Raw genomic sequence first — 27,718 nt, 5'->3', positions numbered from 1 at the left:
GTGTGAGGCGAGTGTGAGGGTTTGGGTTCTTTAACGAGGTCCATAGTGAGGCGAATGTGAGGGTTAGGGTTCTTTAATGGGCTCTGTAGTCAGGTGAGTGTGAGGTGAGTGTGAGGGTTTGGTTTCTTTAACAAGCTCTGTAGTGAGGTGAGTGTGAGGCGAGTGTGAGGGTTTGATTTCATTAATGAGATCCATAATGAGGCGAGTGTGAGGGTTAGGGTTCTTTAACGAGGTCCGTAGTGAGGCAAGTGTGTGGGTTAGGGTTCTTTAACGAGGTCTGTAGTGAGGCGAGTGTGAGGGTTTGGGTTCTTTAACGAGGTCCGTAGTGAGGTGAGTGTGAAGGTTTGGGTTATTAATTGAGGTATTAAACACCAAGACCTAAAGACCCAGAGAACGAACTAGATACAGACTTTTACCAAACATGGAACTAAGAACAATGCTGATCTGGAATGTGATATAAAGCAAGCACAGGTATACATACCAACAACACTCAACCAGAGGAAAAACAGGGATACACACACACACACACACACACACAGGGAGATGAATGAGGAACACCTGGGCACAGTTAACGGGAGGTGCTATAGACATGGAGCAGGTGGGTGTGGACAGGGTGGTGTGAGGAAACCACATCAAAAGTATGCGGCACACATGGAATAAAGACACTGAACCCAGACTGACCCCCTGAAACACATCTTTACATTTACATGAATGGCATTTTATTGACTGAACAAAAGTGCTTTGGTGCCTAGTCAGAAGTAAAGTCTTAGCCTTAACCCTAAAACTGTGAATGACCTCCAGAAATAAAAGTCAGGGCTGAACCCCAGACTGGAGACACAATACATCACAGAAGTCAAGAGGAGTGTATAGTGCTGTAACGTTTATATATCGTGTAGAAAAGTGTCATTACTAGACAAGACAGGTTAAATGTAAACGTTACATTTCCCTACAAGTGCATAATTCCACTGGTCAGCCATGGCAGCTCATCCCACTTACTGGGAGACAGAATGGAGAAGATTCTTGATGCTGGTCATCCATGAATCACGAAGGGTGAATGAATGAATCTTTATTCATTTATCCATATATTTATATATTATTCATATGCATTCATACTTTGTGTCTTCATGAAGTGCAATATTGTTTGTGTTTATTGATTACTGGAGTGTAAACAGTATTTTGCCCAAGTTTCTTCATGTTATGTCCCACAATCTATATCAAGTGATAAACTAAGACAATAGTGAAGAGACTCCTGAACTAACAGAAGATTCCTGAACTAACAGAAGAACGCAGTTTGATAGGGGGGGGGGGGTGTCCTGGGGGTGGGGGTGTGCTGGGGTGTCCTGCTGTGTGTGTGTGTGGGGGGGGGAGGGGGGCGTTCTCATCGGTACTGTTCTGCAGGGGAAGAGACATGCGGTATACATGAACAACTCCTCCACATCTCCTCACCCAAAAAATCCAAACAAACACCCATCCATCTTCTGTCACTTCTGCCTCCTCATCCTTAAATAAAACATGTGCAGAGTAGAGGTCATAATCCGTGAGTAGAGGTCATAATCCGTGAGTAGAGGTCATAATCCGTGAGTAGAGGTCATAATCCATGTGTAGAGGTCATAATCCGTGAGTAGAGGTCATAATCCGTGAGTAGAGGTCATAATCCGTGTGTAGAGGTCATAATCCGTGAGTAGAGGTCATAATCCGTGTGTAGAGTAAAGATCATAATCCGTGAGTAGAGGTCATAATCCGTGTGTAGAGTAAAGGTCATAATCCGTGAGTAGAGGTCATAATCCGTGTGTAGAGGTCATAATCCGTGAGTAGAGGTCATAATCCGTGTGTAGAGGTCATAATCCATGAGTAGAGTAAAGGTCATAATAAATGAGTAGAGGTCATAATCCGTGTGTGGAGTAGAGGTCATAATACGTGTGCGGAGTAGAGGTCATAATCCTTGTGTACAGTAAAGGTCATAATCCGTGAGTAGAGGTCATAATCTGTGTGTAGAGTAAAGGTCATAATCCGTGAGTAGAGGTCATAATCCGTGTGTAGAGTAGAGGTCATAATACGTGAGTAGAGTAGAGGTCATAATTCGTGTGTAGAGGTCATAATACGTGTGCAGAGTAGAGGTCATAATACGTGTGTAGAGTAGAGGTCATAATACGTGTGTAGAGGTCATAATACGTGTGCAGAGTAGAGGTCATAATACGTGTGTAGAGTAGAGGTCATAATACGTGTGTAGAGGTCATAATACGTGTGTAGAGTAGAGGTCATAATACGTGTGTAGAGTAGAGGTCATAATACGTGTGCAGAGTAGAGGTAATAATACGTGTGTAGAGTAGAGGTCATAATCCGTATGTAGAGTAGAGTTCATAATATGTATGTAGAGGTCTTAATCCATGTGTAGAGTAGAAATCATAATCCATGTGTGGAGTAGAGTTCATAATCTGTGTGTAGAGGTCATAATACATGTGGAGAGTCATAATCTGTGTGTAGAGTAGAGGTCATGATCTGTGCTACCCTTGAGTTTTACTTTCTGCTCTGCAGATTGTCGATTGTCATAAATGATTTATTTTTTTACAGTAGTTAATTGGCCATTTTATTTAAAAGGCCAGCGGTTTTATTTATTGTTCACTTTTGCAATTCGATTCAAATTAAAATTTCAAATGTGATTATCTACTGTGACATTGCTATGCAAAACCTTCATATGCATAAACATGCATAAAGAGAATGAAGAATTGTTGAATTTTCTGATACACAGACGGAATCTGATATACCGAGAGGGAATCTGATATACTGAGAGGGAATCTGATATACAGAGGGAATCTTGTTGGAGATCCTGTATCTGCAATTTCATGTAGCATACTAAGATTATTATATAGTTAAAGTGTGTGTCTTTCATATTACTAAGATTATTATAGTTAGAGTGTGTGTCTTTCATATTACTAAGATTATTATAGTTAGAGTGTGTGTCTTTCATATTACTAAGATTATTATAGTTAGAGTGTGTGTCTTTCATATTACTAAGATTATTATATAGTTAGAGTTGCTTGGCATATTAAAATTGTAATTATGTGCAAGGGGTAAAAACATGGTTGCATTAGATGGAGTTTCATTTAAAAGCTTAATTGGCTGGCTGGCACTGACGTGGACCAGTTTTCGGAAGAATTGGACAGTCGTGGGATTATGTTCCTTTAACATAATGAGCTTTTGGTTTGGGTTACAGATAACTTTTTAACAGTAATCTGCAAAGGAATACATTTTTAAAGTGACCTTCCCAGCGAGTGAGTGTGTGTGTGTGTGTGTGTGTGTGTGTGCGTTTCATCTTTATCTGTGTAAGCACTGGTTTGTGCAATTTCCAGGCCTTGGGTCCAGATAGCGTGATTCTGTGTGTGTTTACTGGGGAGTGGTGTAATTCCATAGCTCCAGAATCAGTCACGCGGCTGATGTAGGCACCGACCGGAGCGGATCCAGACGGAAGAGAAAACTCCATAACCCTGCGCTGACGCTCTCTCTCTCTCTCATGCTGCAGGCAGGGCTCACGGTCGATACGCACTCTAGTTACTAAGTCAGCATATTGTAATGGCTCCCAGACAACGGCCAGATCGGGCTGTCTGATGAGACGGAAACGAGTACACGCCAGCCAAGACTATCGCCAAATCTGGATATGAACTCAGAGCTCGGCCTCCACTCCGGGCCAATTTAGTCCCACTAGACTCCTCCTGAAGACCCTGCTAATGGATGCTTCAACCTCGCTGATCACGCTCCACTCTCCACTCTCATTGCTCCTCAGATAGGTGCTTGATTAGGTCTCCCTGAAAGGCGGTTAATTTAGCAGCCTCAGAGTGGACATGTGATGTTGCGCAAAAGATCGCAGCGTCTCCGACAAACACCAGTGATTAATGACTGTGTCTGCAGGAACGTGTGAGGGAAACATTTGCCTTAACAGTCGTACCTCTGGTGAACAGAATGAGATTTCAAACATGATACCAGTTTAGCAAACATACGTGTGTGCGCACACCGAGCAGCTCTAAGGGTACTGAAGGTAGTGACGTCTGATTTCCCTTCTCCATGTTGCCTGCCCTGTTCCCTGAGAAGCAGCACTTATGGAACAGATGGTTCTGGGCTGTCTGTTGACTCAACTCTAAACAGAAGAATGCCTTATGGCTCGTGGTGTGTGTGTGTGTGTGTGGGGGTGTGTGTATCATGCATCATGAGTGCTCTTCAGTGTCTGGCTATCAGTGGTGTAGCTCCTTCTTCACTGTCCATTTGGTGATTTGTTATTCTGCCCCTCACACACAGACACACACACACACACCCACCCAACATCCCCTCTATATGCAGTCCCTTTTTGTTGCTGTGGTAAATATAGACAGGTCCCGGGAAGCTTTAATGTCTATATTCAAAGACCAAGAAAAGGACAAAAGACAGCAGGAGTGAACAGAAAGGTGAGCAGAATGGCAGAATGGCTCTGATATGATGGCCTGCTGAAGCAGCCACTAGTGAGCACGGTGGAGAAGGAGTGAACTATTTTAAAAATAAAGAATAAAAATAAAGAACTATTTTAAGCTCGAGCAAATATATCATACTGACACTGACAAAAAGCCAAAGTGCAGTACAAGACCACCACACACCATCATACCATCACTCATGTAAGGCAAGATCATTCCATAAGGTGAGTGTTACAGACCAACAGGGAGAGACCATCACATAAGGACCGATGATCACACAGGGAGAGAACATCACATAAGGACTGATGATCACACAAGGAGAGACCATCACATAGAAAAAAAGAAACAAACAAGACCCATCTATTCATGGAATATTTAGATGGCCACTGACCCTGCTCCTATGTTGACTAACTCTAGTACTTATTGTAGGGTATTGCTTATTGTTTATTACACTGATTGTTGTCTGAGAGAGACCTCGTGTATGTTACACTTCTAGTCATCAGCAGTGATCCCTGTATTCTAGTGTTCTAGTTCATTGGTATGTTGGACTCTAACCTACTGTACTGGGATGTATCTATGTGGAAAACAAAGAGCTTTTGTAAATTGCTCTGGATAAGAGCGTCTGTCAAATGCTGTAAACGTAAATGTACTGTAATGATTTATTCCAGTGGTCATGTGTTTGTTGCAGGTGTCAGACAGGTGTGACTACGTCTACGTGAATGGGAAGGAGATGAGGGGTCATGTGCACATGCTCGTCAACTTCACCTACAGCTATGTGACAGCTCAGCTAGAGCTGCAGGTGTGGATTCCACGACTGCCCTTGCAGATCGACGTGTCCGACACAGAGCTGAGCCAGATCAAGGGATGGAGGGTCCCTGCTGCACCCAACGCCCAGAGGTAGAGATCTTACAGTCCTGAATGCTCCCCCACACTGTAGAACACACTGGTGGGGCGTGTCTAATATTGAGAGTGGTCGTGTCTAATAGTGAGAGTGGGCCGTGTCTGATAGTGTGAAGGGGCATGTCTAATAGTGTGAGTGGGGCGTGTCTAATGAGTGAGTGGGGCGTGTCTAATAGGGTGAGTGATCGTGTCTAATGGGTGGGTGGGCGTGTCTAATAGGCTGAGTGGGGCAGGCCTAATAGAGTGAGTGGTTGTGTCTAAAAGCATGAGTAAACGTGTCTAGTAAGGTGAGGGGGCGTGTCTAAGAGTAAGTGGGCATGTCTAATCAGGTGAGTGGGCATATCTAATAAGTACAGTGGGGCATGTCTAATAGGGTGAGTGGGCGTATCTAATAAGGTGAGTGGGGCGTGTCCTTGATGAATGGCATTTGCAGTACTGACATTGGCTCCAATATGCAAATGACCTAGTATATCACCATTTTTTTAAACAAGCACTTTGTATTGTAACTGAATCTCAAATATTTGAGATGTGTTATACAGTCGTTTTTTTGAGTCAAAGCTAGTAGGTAAGCATGTGACTGCAGTTTAGACAGGACAGAGTGCTCTGTTTCTGTTTAAACTTGTCAGGGTTGTGAGCTTAGGCATGTTTTTGACATATGATTATTATCTCAAACAACTGAGTGTGAATGTCATCTAAACTGCAACTGATATAATTCTAATTAAAAGTGTTTTCTGTTTACATTGAAATACCAGATTCGTAGGATATCAGACGTGTGTCAGAATAAACTTCTACATGCATAGAGTCCTTTTTAAAAAAAACTTAGACACCTGTAGTTATTTCCCACACGTGAGGGAGAGAGAGTGTGTGTAATATTGTAGCTGGATTGCAAAGCTAGCTTCCTGCAAAAGAGAAAGAAAAGGTCCTGTATGTGGAGCAGTATCACTCTCAGCTATAATCACTCTCAGCTATAATCACTCTCAGCTATAATCACTCCCAGCTATAACCACTCCCAGCTATATCCACTCCCAGCTATAACCACTCCCAGCTATATCCACTCCCAGCTATAACCACCCTGAGCTATAACCACTCCCAGCTATAACCACTCCCAGCTATATACACTCCCAGCTATAACCACTCTCAGCTATAACCACTCCCAGCTATATACACTCCCAGCTATAACCACTCTCAGCTATAACCACTCCCAGCTATATACACTCCCAGCTATAACCACCCTGAGCTATAACCACTCCCAGCTATATACACTCCCAGCTATAACCACTCCCAGCTATATCCACTCCCAGCTATAACCACCCTGAGCTATAACCACTCCCAGCTATATACACTCCCAGCTATAACCACTCCCAGCTATATACACTCCCAGCTATAACCACCCTGAGCTATAACCACTCCCAGCTATATACACTCCCAGCTATAACCACCCTGAGCTATAACCACTCCCAGCTATATACACTCCCAGCTATATACACTCCCAGCTATAACCACTCCCAGCTATATACACTCCCAGCTATAACCACTCTCAGCTATAACCACTCCCAGCTATATCCACTCCCAGCTATAACCACCCTGAGCTATAACCACTCCCAGCTATATACACTCCCAGCTATAACCACTCCCAGCTATATACACTCCCAGCTATAACCACTCTCAGCTATAACCACTCCCAGCTATATACACTCCCAGCTATAACCACTCTCAGCTATAACCACTCCCAGCTATATACACTCCCAGCTATAACCACCCTGAGCTATAACCACTCCCAGCTATATACACTCCCAGCTATATACACTCCCAGCTATAACCACTCCCAGCTATATCCACTTCCAGCTATAACCACCCTGAGCTATAACCACTCCCAGCTATATACACTCCCAGCTATAACCACTCCCAGCTATATACACTCCCAGCTATAACCACCCTGAGCTATAACCACTCCCAGCTATATACACTCCCAGCTATAACCACCCTGAGCTATAACCACTCCCAGCTATATACACTCCCAGCTATAACCACTCCCAGCTATAACCACTCTCAGCTATAACCACTCCCAGCTATATCCACTCCCAGCTATAACCACCCTGAGCTATAACCACTCCCAGCTATATACACTCCCAGCTATAACCACTCCCAGCTATATACACTCCCAGCTATAACCACTCCCAGCTATAACCACTCTCAGCTATAACCACTCCCAGTTATATACACTCCCAGCTATAACCACCCTGAGCTATAACCACTCCCAGCTATATACACTCCCAGCTATAACCACCCTGAGCTATAACCACTCTCAGCTATAATCACTCTCCGCTATTATCACATTCCTCACATTCACAAGCTGAATCTGTGGATGTTGTAAGACGTTTTTGGATTTTCAAATCTTTGGCTACTGTAGTGATCTAAACGTGACTTAAACACGATCTAAACACGTTCTCTGCTGTCATTAAACAGTCTGTTTATGTCACATGATTCCTGCCCTCCAGTGAGCATTCAGCACTGAGTGCAGATTAGCAGGTACTGGAGATGTCCTGAGAGCGGTATCAGTTGTATTAGCGTAGCTCCTCAGAAATTCCCAGTCTGTCAGCCTGTCCACAGCGGCGGTTGGGCCCCTGTCCGGCTGGAACGGCCAGCGCTCTAATGAGCAGACCGGGCGTAGCGCCACGACACTTGTTAGCGCGGCGCTAACAACGTGGCTGCCTGATGCAATCCTGTTCCGATTTAACAGCAGAGCCCAGGAGTCCAACCTCATCTATCGGTCCGGTGGCCAGTCTACTCATTGCCACGGTAACACTTTCAGAACACATTTGCCATGGTGCTTGGACCCAAAGCTTTAGTCAGTCATCAATCTTATGTACTCTCTCCCTAGCACATGTGTGGGGATGATGGTGATTGGCTAGATTCATTTAGACTCACCTGTACACTGTTCTAATTAGTGTGTGATTACACACCTGTACACTGTCCTAATTAGTGTGTGATTACACACCTGTACACTGTCCTAATTAGTGTGTGATTACACACCTGTACACTGTCCTAATTAGTGTGTATTTACACACCTGTACACTGTCCTAATTAGTGTATTTACACACCTGCACTCTGTCATATGTAGTGTGAATTTACACACCTGCACACTGTCATATGTAGTGTGAATTTACACACCTGCACACTGTTATATGTAGTGTGAATTTACACACCTGCACACTGTCATATGTAGTGTGAATTTACACACCTGCACAGTCCTAATTAGTGTGTATTTACACACCTGTACACTGTCCTACATAGCGCGTAATTACACACCTGTACATTGTCCTAATTAGCGTGCGACGCCACACCGTAACCTGTTGTAATTAGCGTGCGACGCCACACCGTAACCTGTTGTAATTAGCGTGCGACGCCACACCGTAACCTGTTGTAATTAGCGTGTGACGCCACACCGTAATCCTTTTTGTTTTGGCTCCCTCTCAGCAGCTCTGCTGTCCGCTGTGCTGTGGTCAGCGTTAGACATCCGCGTGCGCAGCAGGATGTGAGCGGTCAGCTCACGCAGTCACTCCGCAGGCGCATGCCAAGGCGCCTCTCTCACGCTAGCAGACGCTCTGCTCGTGATCACGAGTAATTAGCATGAGGGCGGCTGTGGAAGATGTCGTGATCTACCTGTGACTTGTTGGGGGTGGGAGCCATTTTTGCTTTTTCTTTACAAGAACCAAATGTCTAGCCTGGCAAATTGCCTGGAAATACACAGGACTGCTTTCTTGTGTGTGTGTGTGTGTGTTCCATCATCTGTGTTTGTCAGGCAGTAACAGGCATAACCTTGCTGCCATAACAGCATCTGTTGCAAAGCTAATAACTATCTATTCAATTATGAGCGTGTGTATGTCTTTGTTAACGCATATGTGTGCATCTGTGAGAGTGAGAGAGAGAGAGAGAGAGAGAGAGAGAGAGAGAGAGAGAGAATATGGGAGAGAAACAGATGGAGAAAGAGTGAAAGCGAGAGAGAGAGAGAATATGGGAGAGAAACAGATGGAGAAAGAGAAAGATAGTAAAAGCGAGAGGGAGAGAGAAAGAGAGAAAGAGAATATGGGAGAGAAGCAGATGGAGAAAGAGAGAGAGGAGGGAAAGAGTATAATAGATTATAGAGTTTAATAGATTATAGAGTATAATAGATTAGAGTATAATAGAGTATAATAGATTATAGAGTATAATTAGATTATAGAGTATAATTGATTAAAGAGTATTGTAGATTATAGAGTATAATAGATTAAAGAGTATAATAGATTATAGAGTATAGAGTATAATAGATTAAAGAGTATAATAGATTAAAGAGTATAATAGATTATAGAGTATAAGAGCATTTTTGTGTGCTTGTGCGTGTTTTGTGGGTAGTGCGTCTGTACATGTGGGTTGGGGGCTCTAATGCGTAGTGTGTGTGTGTGTGTGTGTGTTTGTGTGTGTGTGTTATGCAGGCTGGTGTTCGGGGTCGGCACCGCACACAGACGATAAGATTCATACAGCTCTGAAAACTAATCCCTTTTTGTATTTGTACACATAAAAGGGACACGCACACACGCATTGCTGTGTGTGACTGAGATATGTGCTGCTCCTTCTAGCAGAATTGCTCCTAAACCCTGATCTGATAACAGTACTGATTAACACAATTTTGTGTTCTGGCATGAGTTAGAATGTTTCTGAATTCTTCACGCTGGATGACCAGCTGTGCGTGATGGCCTTGAATAGCTAATCCTGTCTCACACTGTGGGACTGCTGAGATGGACATCAGGGATTTAAGACGCACACACACACTGCATGTTAGCTCTGTCAGCTTGTACGAGCTCTGCTGTGTCATATGGTGTACGTGTGTTACAAACTGACATCAGTTCGTTTTTGTCTGGGTTTGACCTTCACTACCCAGATCCTGTGAGGGAGACCGCACACGCACACACACACACACACACGCACACTCGCACACATGCACACACACACACAGTGTGAGAGATGTGTATTGACAGCACCAGGGGTTTGTTACCGACGGTTAAATCGCTGAATCAGTTTGTTTTTTAAATAGGTCCTTAAAACCTCTGTTCTTAGTGACCCTACAGTTCTCCCTACATTGAGTGGAGCAGATGCCATTATCAGCCTCAGAGAAGAGGCTCAGTTGTACAGGGGAGGATGACTAACGCAAGGGAATGTGTTAGATGCCTTTAAAGAGCCAAAAATACATGTGTGAACAAGCTTTTAAATTCCAGTGTGCACGCACAGCTAAGAACAACATAGTTCACAGAAATAGTTATTAATATTGGTATCGCATAACTGCTGCCAGTGCCTCTAACCTGCATTATTAGGGGCTTATCCATTGGCAGCCTGTAGGGGGCTCACGTCATGGACGTCACAGATGTAGTACAACTACGCCACAGGCCACATATGTAGTTCAACTACGCCACAGGCCACATATGTAGTTCAACTACGCCACAGGCCACAGACATAGTTCAACTACACCACAGGCCACAGACGTAGTTCAACTACACCACAGGTCACAGGTGTAGAACGTGTCAAAATGCCCAAATCCTCTTTCCCACAGAAAGCGTAGATCAGCCATTTGGTCGGATATGCACCTCTTCCTCTACAAACCTTCCCTCTCTTTCCTTCTGCTCCGTTTTCTTTCCCAGAGGTCCATGCTGGGATTCCTGGCTGATTTCAGATTCCGTGTCTAGTCTCATTCTTTAGTTGTGATGTTTGTCGGTTGATTTTATTTTTAGTTCCACAGTAGCTCTGACATAGAACGCGTCTCCCTCCGGGCGCGGCTCGTGGCAGTCAAAGCGTGCGTGTTACGTGTCCCCCAGCTGGCTTGACACAGGACTCGCGAGTCTCCTGTTCCACACCTCACCTCCCTTCCGTTCCTGGGCTTGTGTTGACAGACGGGTGGCCTGGTTTGGTTAGACACGGATCTGTGTGGAGGTTCGTTCCACTCGGGGTTGGGCGGGGTGGGTTGAGACTGGCAGGGTGGCACAGAGCAGGTCTGTGGAGGGGTTCAGAGGTCAGAGGTCTAGGTCTGTGACCCTGCTGAGGACAGACAGGAGGTGGACGTGCTACTCACGCTCCAGACCCACACAGGGGCCGAGGCTGCCTTGTTTACCACACCGAGTCTGGACCCGCAGGTGTGGTGAGGATTGATAATGATAATCTCTCTCTCTCTCTCTCTCTCTCTCCCCCTCTCTTTCACTCTCACTCATTCTTTCGCTCTCTTTCACTCTCACTCACTCTCTCTCTCTCCCTCTCTCTCTCTTTCACACTTCCACCCTCTCACTCACTCTCTCTCCCTCCCTCTCACTCACTCTCTCCCTCCCTCTCTCTCTCTTTCCCATTTCCACCCTCTCTCTCTCTCCCTCTCTCTCTCTCTCTCTCTCTCTCTCTCTGGTGTGTAGTACTCCTGTTGGCATAAAGTCTATTCACTGATATAATTATTCATAGATCTGCCCCCCCCCCCCCCATACACACACACACACACACACAGTGGGTGTAAAGACAGTTATGGTTATGAAGGTACGGACAGTCCTGATTGTCATTTTCTTTCCCAGATCCGCACGGGACAGTGAGGATGAGGATGATGAAGAGCGCAGGGGGCGGAGCTGTACCCTGCAGTACCAGAGGGCCACTGTGCGGGTGCTTACACATTTTGTTGCCGAGTCAGCTGATGTCCGAGGTCAGCTGACTTACATGCTGGGCTCTGATTGGCAGCTGGATATCACTGGGTTGGTCTGGGACTTCCTGAAAGTAGAGAATACACGAATCGCTCGGTTACAAGAAGGCCGTCTGATAGAGGGACTGGACACAGGCATGACCAGTGTTCAGGTACTCTGTGTGTGTGTGTGTGTGTGTGTGTGTGTGTGTGTGTGAGTGTGTGTGTGTTTACTTCTACATGTGTGTTTCTTTTCTGTCTGTATAGACACTGTTTCATTGTGCTGATGTGGTCATTCTCGTAGCTGTTATAATGTGAGTGAGTGAGTGAGCTGCCCAGTCAGGCTTGATTTCCCCTGCCTACTGGCCAGCTCTCTTCCAGAGAGTAGATAGGATGTAAATTGAATCTCTTTAGGACCTGGGGGAGCTGGATGCTGCTTCTTTATTTCTGTGGATCACCTGTTTCAAAGCGCTCTACCTTTATGCCTTTATGAGTGTGTCTCCCTAATTGAAGATAATACCTCTGGGCAATTTTGCGTCTTGCATCTGTGTGGTTTTTTTTGTGTGTGTGTGTGTGTGTGAGAGTATTTATTTCTATGTGTGTGAGTGCATGTTTGTTTGCGTGTGTGTTTGTGTGTGTGTGTGTGTGTTAGTGTATATGTGTTTTTGTGTGTGTGTGTATGCATGCATGCATGAGGGTTTCTGTGTGTGAGTGAGTGTATGTATGTGTGTGTACGTATGTTTGTTTCTATATGTGTGTGCATACATGCACAAGGATTTCATTTCCATATGTGTTCATTTTCATATGTGTGTGCGTGTGTGCATCTGAGTGTTCATTGTGTGTGTGTGCGCGTGTGTAAGCAGACGTGTTTATTTATAGCTCCATCATCGCGCGTCTCCAGGTCCTGTCTCCTCTGTCGGACTCCATCCTGGCGGAGAAGTCTGTGCGGGTGCTGGAGGAGCGTGTGAGCGTCACAGAGCTCGGCCTCCAGCTGGTCAGCGGACTCACACTCACCCTGCAGCTCAGCACAGGCAGCAACCGAGCTGTCAGCGCCACGGCAACCACACAGGAAGTGCTCGACACCCCGAAACAGGTCAGTCACTGCAACAGTGACACAGAATTCTTAAATCGTACACTCCCCGAGTTATTTGCGAGCGCAGACCACACCACTGCAGAGGTCATACTGTGACTGGAACGGAGACACTCCAGGGCACTCTGGGCTGAAGTTCTGCTTGGACACAGTAGGTGGAGAATCCACAGACGTTTGGGAGCGTAGACATGGAGTGTTGAGGGTGGAGGTTCAGGTCTTTGGTCTTTCTCCCAAACCTCAGTTCATCTCCGTTTCCTGTAAACCAGAGCGTAAACAGCCCACTGTGAGTGACACCAGATGGTTTCTCCTCCTTTATTATGATAAACACCACGCTTAGGAAAACCTCCTCACAGACACAAACCTCAGCCATGCAGGAACGGCTCTCAACCTACAGACGTGTGTACGCTTCACTCACACTTAAGCCTAAAATAACACACTTACAGGAGTAGACTTACTGGCCTGGTGAGACACACTTCACATCTAAGACTTGCCTGTATTGTGCTAGCAATGGTATAGTGACCATATATAATTATATATATATATATTATTATATATGTATAATATACTCTGTGTCTTTGTTAATATAAAAACTGAAAATACAGGAAATATGTAGAGAAAATGCTTGACCCTGAGGTCACACTAAATACTAGAGGCTATAATGTTTTATTTTTGCATTCTAATAAAGAGACTGAATTATACAGTACCAGTCAAAGGTTTGGACACGCCTAGTCAGTTAAAACAAACCAATGAAATAACACATATATGATTACGCTGTGATACACAAATATTGACAAGCTTCAGAGTAACTGTCATTTGATGACAGTCTCTCTCTCATAACCTTCTTCATGAGGCACCACCAATGACGCCTTTTATCACCAGTTTTACAGACATTCTCACGTACGCAGAGCATAGGACATTCTGAAAGAAAACTGTATCCAAAATTGTGTGTGTTTTGAAAATGAATTCATATATAGCCTAACACCTATTCAAAATCGTATTTCTCATAATTTAAGCATAATCCGTTAGATTAAAATGGGGGGGGTCTAAGACTTTTGCACAGTACTGCACCTTTGATGATATTACGCATGGAGTTGCTGACGGGCCACATGTACTTGCTGACATCACATATGCGGACGCTGACATCATTAATATTAGAAATGTAATAAGAGTGAATGTGCACGACTGGGTCTGCACAGAATTACACAGAAACATTATCAGTAAACACAGAATTGAATAAGTGTGTGTGTGTGTGTGTGTGTGTCAAACAGCCCTGCGTTTCATAGGTATTAAACTAAACTGGGAGTCAGACATTTTCTAGGTGTCCCAGGGTAGTAATTCTCTTAACACAGAGTAATGCTTGTTCTGAAATGACATCCCAGGGGGCCGCGGGAAATGGAGGATGCGTCTCTCTCCTGCACAGGAAATGTCACCTCATGCGCAGCTGGAGTAGAACTGGAGCAGAGCTGTGGAGCGCAGCTCTGGACAGATGTGTCCGTGTGAGAGCTCCACTGTAGACGCAGTTTAACAGTGGACATCCCAGAATTGATTTTAAACTAAAGCAATTTACCCATGGTCTTTAGCTCAGGAAACATGCAGCCTGTGGATGTCCTGGTGTGCCGCTGTCTGTGCGTGTCTCCCTGCGTGTCTCTGTGACGTGAGGGAGGTTTCGGTACTAAAGCCGGTCCTTGCAAACACTCTCTTCCTGTGACCCGTCTTCTCTGTTTTCTCAGAGTTTTGCGTTTGTTAGGCAGATGTGATGTACACCCTGAGTGTGAGGTGACGGCAGTTGCCCATAGTAACTGCTGCCATGCTTCATTAAAGCGTGTTTAAGGGTTTGGGGAGGGGACTCGCACACTGATCCACACACCTGGAACCAGAGGAATTACCACCTGTTTGACTTAAGCACAACACATCTCCATTAACACCAGATTAGCACTTTAATACCTGCTGACTTCAGATGAGCGTGTGTGTGTGTGTGTGTGTGTGTGTGTGTGTGTGTGTGTGTGTTGACATTCTTGCTACCCAGGGTGTTCAGGAGTTTAACCCTTAGCGTCTGCAACAGGTCCAAATCTCTGTATGTTGAGGAGGCCCAGAAGGGCTCAGAACGTCCTCACGGGTCTGATCTCACACACTCCACACATGGGTCTGATCTCACACACTCCACACACGGATCTGATCTCAAACACTCCACACACGGGTCTGGTCATCATCTCACACACTCCACACAGCACGCTTTACGCAAGCATTCATATTAGAAAGTCAACTGCTCTTTCTCTTGCTCTCTCTCTCACACACACACACACACACACACACTGATTAAAGGGCTGTGGGGATTTTCCTGGGAGTGTAATGTGTCCGTGCTGAGGCGCTGGTATTTCTCTGAGAGGGGCACGTGTGACTCCTTCATGTCCCTCCTGTCCTCTGGAGCAGAGCAGACACCAGCTGGCTCTCTGGAGGGAGCTCTGAACCTCCTGCTGCTGTGATGTTAAGAGATTCACTTAAGGGACGTCAGTGCTCAGCAGATTCTGTCAGTGGCATGAGGTCCTATGGCAGAGGAAGGGTGTGTGATGAGGGGTGTGTGGAAGTGATGAGCTGTGTGTGATGATGCGTGTGTGGGAGTGCGGGGTGTGGGAGTGACGAGCTGTGTGTAATGAGGGGTGTGGCAGTGATGAGCTGTGTGTGATGATGCGTGTGTGGGAGTGTGGGGTGTGTTGCAGTGATGATGGGTGTGTGATGATGCGTGTGTGGGAGTAACAAAATGTTTTATTTATGGGGTTTTTTTTGTTTGTTTTATACTGTTTTTGTTTTAATTTTGTGCTCATGTTATTTATCTTAATAAACAATGTCACTAAATATGCTAATGTATGTGTTATGTATTATGTATTATTACTCATTATTACGCTAGCTAGCTATTATGTTAGCATTATCCAAATAAATTGTTTCAGTTAGTATTTTGTCTGAACCTTTTCCTTCGGGTTTTATCTATAAATACTGTATGTTCTGGGTAATGTTTTATTCTTAATGTGTGTTTCCTGTTGTGCACTCTGCTTCCTCTAGGAGGCGCTGATCAGTGCTTGGCTGCAGTTCAGTGATGGCTCGATGGCGCCCCTGGACCAGTACAGCTCCGAGCACTTTGTGCTGACGGCGCTCTCTCTGGACGAGGCGGTGGTGTCCGTGCGGCAGGATGTGGCGGGGCGCTGGCCGGTGGTCTCGGCGGAGGCGGAGGGCCGGGGCCTGCTTGTTCGGGTGGAGATGAGCGTTTGCGAAGCCTGTCAGAAGTTCAAACGCCGCAGCGTTCTGGCCGCCGGGAATTGCAACGTTCTCGTGAAGTTTGGCCGCGGCGAGGGCGGCTCCCGGCCCACGGGCCATGACTACACGGACGAACTGGAGAACCGCGGAGGGGAGCGCCATCGGAACCCGGAACTCCCGGACAGAACCGGCATGGACGGACACTACTTCGGAAGCTCCGTCTCCGATACGGAAGACGGAGCGATGAGGCGAATCACTACCACGACCAAAACGACCATCCTGAGGAGACCCGGTGGAAATAAGCTCTCGGACGCCGGCCGTCAGGTGCCAAACGTTCCCGTCGACTTCTCCGATTTTCCAGCTCAGGTGGACCTCCCGCGAGGCCGCAACGTGTATGAGGACGACCTAGTACAGAGTCCGCGCAGCCTCTCGGACCTCGAGATTGGCATGTACGCCTTGCTCGGGGTCTTCTGCTTGGCCATCCTGGTTTTCCTCATTAACTGTATCTCCTACACTCTCAAGTACCGCCACAAGGAGCTGTCAGTGGAGGGGCAAGAGAGCATGAATCACGCACACGATTGGGTGTGGCTCGGGAATGAGGCGGAGCTTCTGGAGAGCCACGTGAGCCTGTCTCCTCAGACAGAGGAGCGCCTGACCATCATGGACTCCAGCATAGGAGGTCTGGAAGAAGGAAGCCAGCTCCTGAACGGCGGCTCTTCCCAGAAGAACGCTCAGGGCCACCTTCACCGCAGGGCCGAGAGCGCCGCCGTCTGTACAGGCAAAGACGGAAAAGGCGAGTCGCCGACAACCAAGAGGAAACGAGTGAAGTTCACCACCTTTACGACCATCCCCGTGGAAAGCGTCTGCGCGGCCAGTGATGCGCTGGGGGAGGGGCCCAACCAGGACATAAAGTGGGTGTGTCAGGACGTGGAGCTGGGCGACTCCAAAGACCTTCAGAACTACATGGAGCGGCTCAGCGACGTGGCGTAGCGCACGCGGGGGCGGCGTGAGCTACCTGCCCAACTCACCCTCATGCCTTCCACGGGAACAGAGTCCACGCAGGGGCCGCATCCATCCCGACACCTCTGATTGGCTGACGAAACACGAGGGGGTGTGGGGGTGCTCTGACCACCAGAGGACATCAGCGTGAACTCACGACAGACAGATTTTAAAAGACAAATATCAGTAAATACAGACGTGTTTGTTTTGTTTTGTTTTTTGTTTTTTTTTACTTTTGTTCATTTATATCTCTACGTTACGTTACGTTCTTACTCTCTGTTCATTTTTAATGACTTTACTTTAGCGACTTTTGTAGTTACAAAACAGGAAAAGACGTGAGAGTTACCAAGCGTCACACTTGCTCTGCACGTGTGTTCGAGGCTACAGAAGAGCACGCAGGCGGTAGACCCAGTCCTGGGTTATCCATGCGTACTGAACCGTTGTAAATAAAGTGCACATAGAATTGTTTTGACACACATGAACTTCTGCCTCTGATTCCACACGAATATCTGTTCGGCGACCGGAAGCCGGAGGGTTTCACGTTCATGGACGCTCGTCTTTAATCTGTGCGCCCTTCAAACCAGATTTTAGTCCTCAAATCGTTGCTATGCAAAACGCCCACCAGCGTGGAAGTCAAGCTGCTCTCAGGGAGATGCCGATGCGTCCCAACTCTTAGACAGCTGTTCCCCCATTCAGTCATTTGTTTCTGGCGCACGTTCCGTATTGAAAAATTAAACGAAAAAAAGCCCGTTTGAATCAATTATAAATCCGACAACATTAATGCGGCCGGTTTAAAGGCAGAGAGCGATATCAGAACGTGTTCCTCTCTCGAGGTTTCACGCCGCTCTGGGACAGAATGCTGAAATGAATCGGGATCGTTGCACATGGTGATGTGACATTTCACCCACAATTGCTCAAGCTGAATTATTGTAAGGCTTTGGTATACAAGTGCCAATTAGCGTCTAATTGAGCTGAAGCCGTCGTGCCCCGAGAGGAGCTCATCTGAGGGGACGTGGAGGTGTTTGAGGAAGTGTTTTCCCTCTGGTACAAACTAATGGAATCTATTACTTTGCAGATATGAATGGTCAAATGCATTTTTTTTTTTTTTTTTTTTGGCAGTTACGAACAGAAATAGTTAGTTTTGGGTGTGTGGGGGGTTCAAAATAAGACTATTAATGTTCTAATTTTAATTGGAATTTGATCAGAAAACTTTATAATATTAACCAAAAAATATTATTTTCCACTCTGGCTGAAAGTCTGATTGGCACGTATCTTACAGACTTACAAATTGCAAATCGACACTCAAAAAACTATCAGAAGGCAATCATGGGACGTACAGTGAAGCTATTACGCTGGCAAAAGGCATAATAAAATGTAAAAATGATGTGTGTAGGATCCCAGTCCCCATCGGAATTCCGCACCAACAGAACTTTTCGAGCTTGTAAACTCAGTGAGGACACAGACATCCCCAGCGGCTCCAGCGCCCGGCCTGTTCCTGCCCGTTACACGCTGCAGTCCGTATCGATTTACTCACATAAGTAGAATGAAAAAGCGAAACTGGACAAGTCTGTTAAACTCTCTCCTGATCGTTCCGTTCTCGGCTTTTTTTCATCACTCCATCGTTCTCCTCATCACTCCATCATCCTCCTCTTCACCAAACGACATTTTTCTTTCCTTCAGTGTTTCGGCCAACCATTCCTGTTCTACTTGTCAGTATGGCCTGATGCATCTGTGCTCGCTCTCGCTCTCTCTCTGTCTCTGACTCTCTCTCTTTCCCTCTCTCTCTCTGTCTGTCTCTCTCCCTCTCTGACTCTCTCTCTCCTTCTGTCTCTCCCTCTCTCTCTTTCTGTCTCTCTCCCTCTGACTCTCTCCCACTCTCTCTCTGACTCTTTCTGTCTCTCTCTGACTCTCCGTCTCTGACTCTCCGTCTGACTCTCTCTCTGTCTGACTCTCCGTCTGTCTCTCTCTCTGACTCTCTCCCTCTGTCTCTCTCTCTGACTCTCCGTCTTTGACACTCTCTCTCTGTCTGACTCTCCGTCTCTCTCTCTCTCTCTGACTCTCTCTTTGTCTGACTCTCCGTCTGACTCTCTCTCTGTCTGACTCTCCGTCTCTGACTCTCTCTCTGTCTGACTCTCCGTCTCTGACTCTCTCTCTGTCTGACTCTCCGTCTCTGACTCTCTCTCTCTCTCTCTCTCTCTCTGATAAATGATTGTTTCTTTCTGTCTCTCTTTTCTCTGAGAGATTTCCATTGCCGCTCTATCAGGGGTGGGACTGACGGCGACGGAGCCTTTGTTGCACTGGGGACTGTGAATTAAGGCGCACGGTTTGTCAGCTGTGAAGGGCGCAGGAAGGCAGCCGGTTCTGGGGAAGACTTTTACGGTTGCACGAAGGGAAGAGACTCCTGGCGGGCCCCCGCTGTAATTAAGACTCGTGTTGTTCTGTTTAATTACCGCTGCTCTCGTCTTCTCCTGCGTGGGTCGGGCCACTGTGCTGTTTCATTTCGCCGCAGAGCACAAAAGTCATTTTCAGTTATAGTGGAACTCTGTTTGTTCACGCCGTGGTAAGTGTGTGTGCGGTGTGTGTCACAGAGAAGCCCTGCAGTGCAGATGACGTCCCTGTGATGTCCTCCATCATCCCAGACAGCGTGAGAGTCGGAGCCTGAGCAGAGGGAGACGGAGACTAACCTCGCCCAGAATCAGCACTGCTGACCTAGCTCACGTTTCTTCCCGAACCACAACCTGGGTGACCGACCGAGTTTGTACATCACCCTGCTTGCTCCCCCTACAGGATCCGGCCTGCCACTGCACAGGAGAGCGCCCGATGAAAACGGCAACCCGAGTCGTTACAAACCATAATACAAAAATCAGGAATGGAGCATAAACAACAATGTTCAGAACCAAAGCAAAGTACAGCAGGTCATTCCTGTAACACAGAGACATGAGCAATAGTGTGTGTGTGCGCGCTCTTAACAGTCAGCACCACACTGCTTCTCACGCCCTGTGTTTTAGAAGGGTATACGCACGTCTCCTCCCCCTCTGTCACACGCGCACACACACAGACGCATGGCAGAGATGACATCATTTTCAAGGTCTTTGCCCGAGCACTGACCCACACACACAACGAAGGCCATTGGCTGGAAAAGCTGAACACTGAAATTTGCTCGGCCGCGTCACGTAGGCAAATTGGTGTCCTGGGAGTCACGTTACCCGCCCCCTCGTACCAGGTCAGACACACACAATCACAAGGCAGCTTTGTTGCAGAGCGAAATCACACCACGAGACACCCAAGTGATTGCTGAACACAAACACACACCCACGTCGGCGGGGAGAGGGGAGTCTAGACTGCAGGAAGTGTTTTATTTTAAATGATTACTGTTGAAGAGACCAGGGGCAGTACTATGGCTTCCTACGGGCACTGGTGTGTGTGTGAGAGAGAGAGAATGTTCCCAGGTTCTGCCTGGCCGTCCACCGCATGAGTGCTGGAACTGTGCTTCAGTTTCAGCACCACGGACAGAGATCAGCCATCTAAAGAGTGATGCAGTCTACCATCCCGTTACACCACGCAGGAGACGTTGTCACACACTTACGGTACCACAGGTGTGTGTTCTGTGCACACCATGTTAACGTGTCACCCTTTCACAATCTTGTTAGGAGACGTTCATTTAAACCTCGGCCCATCCGTGAGGAGCGGAGCCTCCCGACGTGCAGGTCAGCTGGAGAAAGGGCAGCTCTCCAGAGTGCTGCTCACTGTATTCACACAGACCTGTTCTGGAGGTTCTGGATCCACACCGCCTGGTGGTAGAGGTTCTGGAGTTGCTCCTCCACCTGAAGCTGCTCGGCAGGGTGACGTGCAGATGTTTCCTTTCACTCTATACTGCTAATGAAGCTCGTGGGAAAAGCGTCAGTGATGTTCCTCTGCAGAGTGAGAACACACTGCTAATCACACACATCAATATTCATGTTTGAGCTCCCTGGTGTCATATAAATCACTCGCCCCTTTGGTAGCAAAGGCTGGATCTTGCACACTAGTTGAACATGGACGTCACGCCAGATAAGAGCCGTGTGTGTGATCTCAGTGAGGAGAGTTCAGGGTCAAGGTCATGAGCCATAAAATACTTCACATGGGCTGTAGAGTATCTGCTGGTACCTGTTCTGCTTCTGTTACTGGCCGAGAGAGAGAGAGAGAGAGAGCGAGAGAGAGAGCGAGCGCTGGTGTTGGTGATATTGGTGATCTCAGTGGATTAGGATTTTAGATGCATGGAGATTATTCGCCAATTTCATTTTCCCTCTGATTTAATCTGACAGAAATATGTCCCTAATCAGATTAAGGCAGTGGTTCTGCACATGGACACAAAACTTGTGGATTTGGCTTCATGAAAATTAACCACTTAAACAAATCAGGTTCTATTTTGTCCCCAATTCACCTGCAGCTGCATCTGAGGTTCAGTGAAATTTTAATGAAGAAAAATAAATCAGATAAAACCAGCCATCAGCGTCAGCACAGACACGGTGAACAGGGCGTCGTACCGTTACATCTGAAAAGGTCAGAATCAGAAACACTCACACACTGCTTTCATCAGAATCTGAAGAGTCACAGTGTCTAGACCATCACATGTGGAAAACATCACATTTTTAAATCATAATAAATATGCCAAGATAATCTGAGATAAAAATGTGCATCAGCCTGAGAATTTGTGACGCGACTGGCAGCCAGTGACATAAATTCAAGTTAAAAAAGTGCTGCCGTGGTGTTACGTCACCCAACCCGCTTCACTGATTAGTTCTGCCTGCTGCCTTTAATTGCTTAGCAAGAACAAAGCAGTCCGATTACAAAGTCCTACAGAAATATATGATCCAGCACTCTCCATGCCTGCCTGCTACTGCCTGTAAACAGTTAAAATAGCACACTTGTTTCTTAAGCATATTATTAGTATATGTGCATACACCATTTAAAATATTAGGGTCTGTTAGTCTGGTGAAAAAGCTATGCGAGGTGTCGGACCGTATGCTCTTCTGAAGAACACACTGGAGAAACTCCTACAAACGCACACCTAAGGAGAAGCAGGTCCAGCTACCAGCTCGCACGGCAATGCCAAAAGAGATATGCAATTAATCAGCCAAAGAGGGAAAAAAATCAAAGACTTTAGCATTTACCCTGTACCTTAGCGTAGCCGATTCACACATGAAAAAACACAACTTATGCCCCAATGCATTGTGGAACCAGAACATTATAGCTGACATATTTCATCTAGTACCAGTAACAAAAACATGACACAGACATTAAGATGTTAGTCAGTAAATAATGATTTTTAAGTTAAAAATGCATAATTATTGCTAAAAAATTAAATTAGTTATAACTACAGTTGTAAAGCAGCTCCATAGCCCAGAGTGTACAGTGCAGACCACAAGGGGAAACAAGAATGTAAAGAAACACATTCAAGTCAAGTAGTGAAGAAGTGTTCATCTGGAGATGATGTGTGTGTGTGTGTGTGTGTGTGTTCATCTGGAGATTATGTGTGTGTGTTAATCTGGCGATGATGAGTTCATCTGGCGATGTGGTGAGATCTTCTCCAATGATGTTCTCTCTGTGTTCTGACCAGCAATCTTTACAAGCAAACTAAACATATCCTTTAAAGGGGGACCTCTTCAGTGAGAGTGGGCCTCATTTGTGCTGGTTTCATCCCAGACCCCGAAACAAGAACCTCCACCATCCCTGTGCATCATTCTGTCCTGAAGTGCAAAGCTGCACCGTGAGAAACAAGTTGCACTGTTCAGCCTAAAACAGTTCTGCAGGTCTTGTGACATCTATAGCTCTCAATTCATTATATTTCCTGTTGCTCTTATTGTAGCTACAGAAAGATTTGTTGTGATACAACGTACATATAGCAAACACATGCACAGTGAAGGTAGATAATCCATTGCCACAACAAAACAAATGTTAGCTTGTGCAGAGCTACTCATGTGGTTCTGTTTACCTTTAAGTAAATAGAACCCAGAGTTGTTCATTTATGACCCGTTTCCCAATCGGACACTGCTGCGAGGCAAACAGAATGACTCCAGCTTCCCACATTCAGCAGAAGGTCCAACGCCAACTCTGAATTGGCGCGTGGTGTCACTTCTGAAGCTAAAAGACATTCTAGAGAAAAGGCAATGCAAATACTGCAGGCTGAAAAACTAACACCTCTCAGCACTCCAAGACTGGTGATGGTGAAACACCCACACGTTACCTTAATTGCAGTGCTACTCACGAGGAAACTTGCATGTAGATCATTGCTAAAAAAAAAAAGATTTGGCCAGTTTTATCAGACAGTACAAACCCCACTGAGTGCAGGTCTTTGCACTAGTCCACGCACACCCAGTAGAGACGCCCAGACCATTCTGGGCTCCACAACCTGCAGAATCGTACTTTTTGTTTGTTTGTTTTACATCAAAGACGTCATTTTTGTTCTGTCTTACCCAAAACAACATGTCAGAACCAAGAGAACTCATCCTGGAGTGTTTTAAACTGCAGCCGTGACGTCAGAGCTCCCACTGCTGGAGTCAAGGCTATGAGCGTTACGTGACCAGTTTGTGACCTTGATGCTTTGGTCTAGAGGTGACAAGATTTGTGGTTCCCCTGTAGGACATTACAGCGCTTATTAAAAACCATCAATTACGTAAGTGGAGACCAGCCTGTGACTCCACCTACCCAACACCCCTCAGGAGAAGTCTTCCTCAGAGCTCCAGAACCGAAAACCAACAGCGCTGAGACGCAGTCTAGAAGCTTTTAGAGCAAAGCAGTGTGTTCATTTAAAAATGGAGATTACCAAAAAGAAACCATCTTTACAAAAACAGGAAAAAAGTTTAAAATTCTAGAAAACAAGATGCCTGGAACTAGATTGTCCAAATGCAGGGTGTGGTGTGTGTGTGTGTGAGTGAGTGAGTGAGTGAGTGTGTGTGAGTGTGCGCGCCGCAGTTTCATGAGCTGGCGAAGGACGACCTGTGGCTCCTCATTCTGGTTTTCTGCTTGTCATATTTCACAGACACAATGAAGAAGAGGAGGAGAGTGAGTCCCTGAATACCAGCCAGGAGGAAGAAGTAGTAGTTCAGGGTACACTCATTTATGTTACCTAGAGAGAGAGAGAGAGAGAGGGAGAGAGAGAGAGAGAGATCAAAACACAGTTCTAACTATATTGACTGTTCTAAGGAGTAATTTCTAATATGGAATAGAATCATACACACACACACACACACACACACACACACACACACACACACACACACACCCTCTGCTTTAGGGTATAACAATGCAGAACTATCCTGTCAATAGTTTATTATAAACAGATATTTTATATACATTCCTATCTATGTAGACACTATTATGTAGATATTATATAGATTATATATTATATAGAGTCCCCAAACACAGCTGAGGAAGACCAGAGAGGAAGTGCCAGAACTGAGCCCGGGGAACACTCCTGGGGAACACTCCTGGGGAACACTCCTGGGGAACACTATAACTCAATTTGAGTTTTTCATTTTATGGGCTCACGGACAGAATAGTCAGTGTGAAGAGTTCACAGGCCACTGTGGTCCTGAGCTCTATTAGACAGTTATACAATATTTATATTAATGGAATTATAATGGAAATAAGGTTTGGTTTCTGAAAAGGCATTTTAAAAAACCCACGCGCGCACACTGCTCTCTAAATGCGTTGCCTATAGCATCTTCTCGCCTCTATGCTGGAGAACAAGCCCTCCCTCCCTACATGACGGTGACTCCTGAGGACTGAGCGTTATTGGCGTCTGTTATGCTCTCCTGGTTGTGTTATTACACCACATGCTGCGTCGTAGATCAACACAACCGCTGCACCGAGGAAGGGGGGCGTCGTCTCCTGCCCCGCTTTGATGTCGTGGAACCGCGGGGCCTGGAGCAGGAGAACTCCCACGTGAAGCCAGACCGGCGACGACACAGAGAGCAATTCCCCCGCAAATCTCACCACCCTGCAGCTTCAGAAGGCAAATGGCGCCCCGGCGCCCCTGAATGCCCCCAAAAACCCCCACAAAACAATATCAACACATTTACTACCCCCCCTCGGCACAACTCAGGCTAAACTGCCAATCAATAGCTCCCAAACAGGCCTCTTCCGCAGCACAAGATAATCCAGGCCACGAAGCAAGACACATAAAACACGGAGAACGCCGCCGCTGATGGCGTTTCCTCCCAAAGAGCTGCTGGACCACCTCGGAGCTGCGGTCATAAAGCAGCCAATCGCAGGAGATCCATCAGACAGACGCGTGAGAGCATGCGGCGGCTGACTGAGACTGCAGTGAGTGGAGAGGAGGAGGTTAGACACACGCAGGAGACGCAAGGAGGGAGAGATGAGACACACACACACACACCTCATTATTAATCCCACAGGGAAATCAGCAGTGGCTGCAACGTAACGAGGCACAAAGTAACACCCAGAAGCTGCCTGTGAAACACACTGAACCGTACAAGGTAAAAAAGAACAAAGAAAATGGGATCAACCCACAATTATTACAAATTTGCATTTTTGATTTAGAAATAATTAAATTACTGTAATAAAAAAAACAAAAACAAAACACAAATATGAGGAATTCCCCCCCAACCAATATATCTGATAGTCTACAATCTAGTGGCATTCTACTGCCTACAGTCTCGTGACGGTGGCAGTCAGCTGTGGCAGCTCTTAGCAGCTCCCATCCTGAACTAGTCTCCTACCAGGAGGCCATGAGACTCAATGTCTAGGGAAGAAGAGAAGAGAGGAAGAGATGAAAGGATGAAGGACAGGGCAGTGAAGAGAAGAGCGGAAGAAAGGATCCCCTTCAAGATGAAAACGTGTGAGGGCAAGCACTCCTGCCCCTCATTAAGACAATTTCAATCCCAACGCAACTGCTAATCCAATAATCCACTAATAACCTTGTCTGTAATCTGCTCCGTCTCATTCACACCCAATCCCAGAGCAGCCCGAGCAGATATGCGCTCCAGGCTGGATAACCACATTCACCCAGACCACTCACTCCAGACGGAAGACACGCCCCTCCCCCGCTCTTTCCCAGGCCATCAGGACATTGGATTGGACTTGCGATTGGACAGTGACGTGACGATGGTGCTCCGGAAGACGTGTGCACCTGACGGCAAAGCAGCCAGGTGTCGGAGAGATGCTTGACTTGTGATCAGAAAAATTTGAGAGGGGAAGATTAAAGGCAGGGAACTGGGGAGGGAGAGAGAGAGAGAGAGAGAGAGAGAGAGAGAGAGGGATGAAGAGCAGATGAATGTGAAGAAGCCTATCTATAGGTGGCTGATGTCTTGGCAGTGCTCAGCCTCTCATGCAAATGAAGACCTTTCATGTTCCCTTCAGTGACAGTAAGGAGGAGCGAGGGGGCACTACAGACAGGAGGCGCGAGGGGGCACTACAGACAGAAGGGGCAGGAGGGGGCAGGGCATGGTTCTGAAGGGCAGAAGAAAGAAACTGCTAAATAAAACAAAAACAAACAAACCAACCAACCAACCACAGGGAGAAACAGGCGTCCTTCATCTCAGACAAGAACGAATAGCCTGTGTGATAACAGCCATGACTAGTGCTGGAGTCCAGCAGAGTCCAGCAGAGGTTGCCCTGCTCAGTAAGGCGTGAGCCGGGACGTCTCCTGGACGTCACCATCAGCCCTGCTCTTGCCTCGTTCTTGTGGCTGTCTTCATAAAATCATCAACATGTCCAGAAACTAATTAATCTGCCTGGCCAACCCAAGTCTGAGCCAGCGATCAATCCATCCATCCTTCTAGCAATCAATCCATCCACCCACCCATCCATCCATCTATCTATCTACCCACCCACCACCCACCCACCCATCCATCCATCCACCCACCCATCCACCCCTCCCTTGCTCTCTTCTCCATCTCCACCTTTTTTCCTTCTCCTCTTCCAATATTTGCAGCTACGTTCCTCTCCTGCCTCCATCTCCACCTCCACCTCCTGTGTGTGTGGAGTCTAGGCCTTCCACCACTCTGTCTGACCTGCTGAATAAAACCACACTGAGGAAATAAAGCAATGTGCTCTCGTCCTGCGGGCAGACTGTGTGCGTGTGTGCGTGCGCGTGCGCGCGTGTGTGTGTGCTGCGTGTACGTGCGTGTGCGTGTACGTGCACGTGTGCGTGTGTACGTGCGTGTATGTGTGTGTGTATGTATGTGTATGTGTGTGTGTGTGTGTGTGTGCGTGTGTATGTGCGTGTGCGTTTGTGCGCGTGTATGTGTGTGTATGTATGTATGTGTGTATGTATGTATGTGTGTGTGTGTGTGTGTGTGTATGTGTGTGTATGTATGTATGTGTATATGTGTGTGTGTGTGTGTGTGTGTGTGT

The 27,718-nt window shown here is 46.5% G+C and overlaps 2 protein-coding genes across 3 annotated transcripts in view; one reads left to right on the top strand and one right to left on the bottom strand.

The window, feature by feature from the left end:
* LOC113581637 (transmembrane protein 132C) overlaps positions 1-18,514 on the top strand; it is a 175,846-nt gene extending 157,332 nt beyond the window's left edge. The window contains exons 6-9 of the mRNA XM_035536530.2: positions 5,128-5,336; positions 11,921-12,194; positions 12,923-13,114; positions 16,169-18,514. Coding sequence (XP_035392423.1) covers positions 5,128-5,336; positions 11,921-12,194; positions 12,923-13,114; positions 16,169-17,350 — 1,857 coding nt within the window. The 3' untranslated portion in view covers positions 17,351-18,514. The remainder of the gene's footprint in view (positions 1-5,127; positions 5,337-11,920; positions 12,195-12,922; positions 13,115-16,168) is intronic.
* Positions 18,515-21,795: 3,281 nt separating this feature from the next.
* The window catches only part of slc15a4 (solute carrier family 15 member 4), a 35,479-nt gene continuing 29,556 nt past the window's right edge, over positions 21,796-27,718 (bottom strand). For both annotated transcript variants that reach the window (XM_081703692.1, XM_035536038.2), the window contains one exon: positions 21,796-24,467. In XM_081703692.1, the coding sequence (XP_081559818.1) occupies positions 24,316-24,467 (152 nt within the window). In that variant the 3' untranslated portion in view covers positions 21,796-24,315. The remainder of the gene's footprint in view (positions 24,468-27,718) is intronic.

Source organism: Electrophorus electricus, chromosome 20 (genome assembly GCF_041902795.1).
Source record: "Electrophorus electricus isolate QZ-2024a chromosome 20, ASM4190279v1, whole genome shotgun sequence".
In the NCBI taxonomy this organism is placed as follows: Eukaryota; Metazoa; Chordata; class Actinopteri; order Gymnotiformes; family Gymnotidae; genus Electrophorus; species Electrophorus electricus.
The sequence above is the reverse complement of the archived record's forward strand: the minus strand, read 5'-3'. Positions and strand labels throughout refer to the sequence as shown.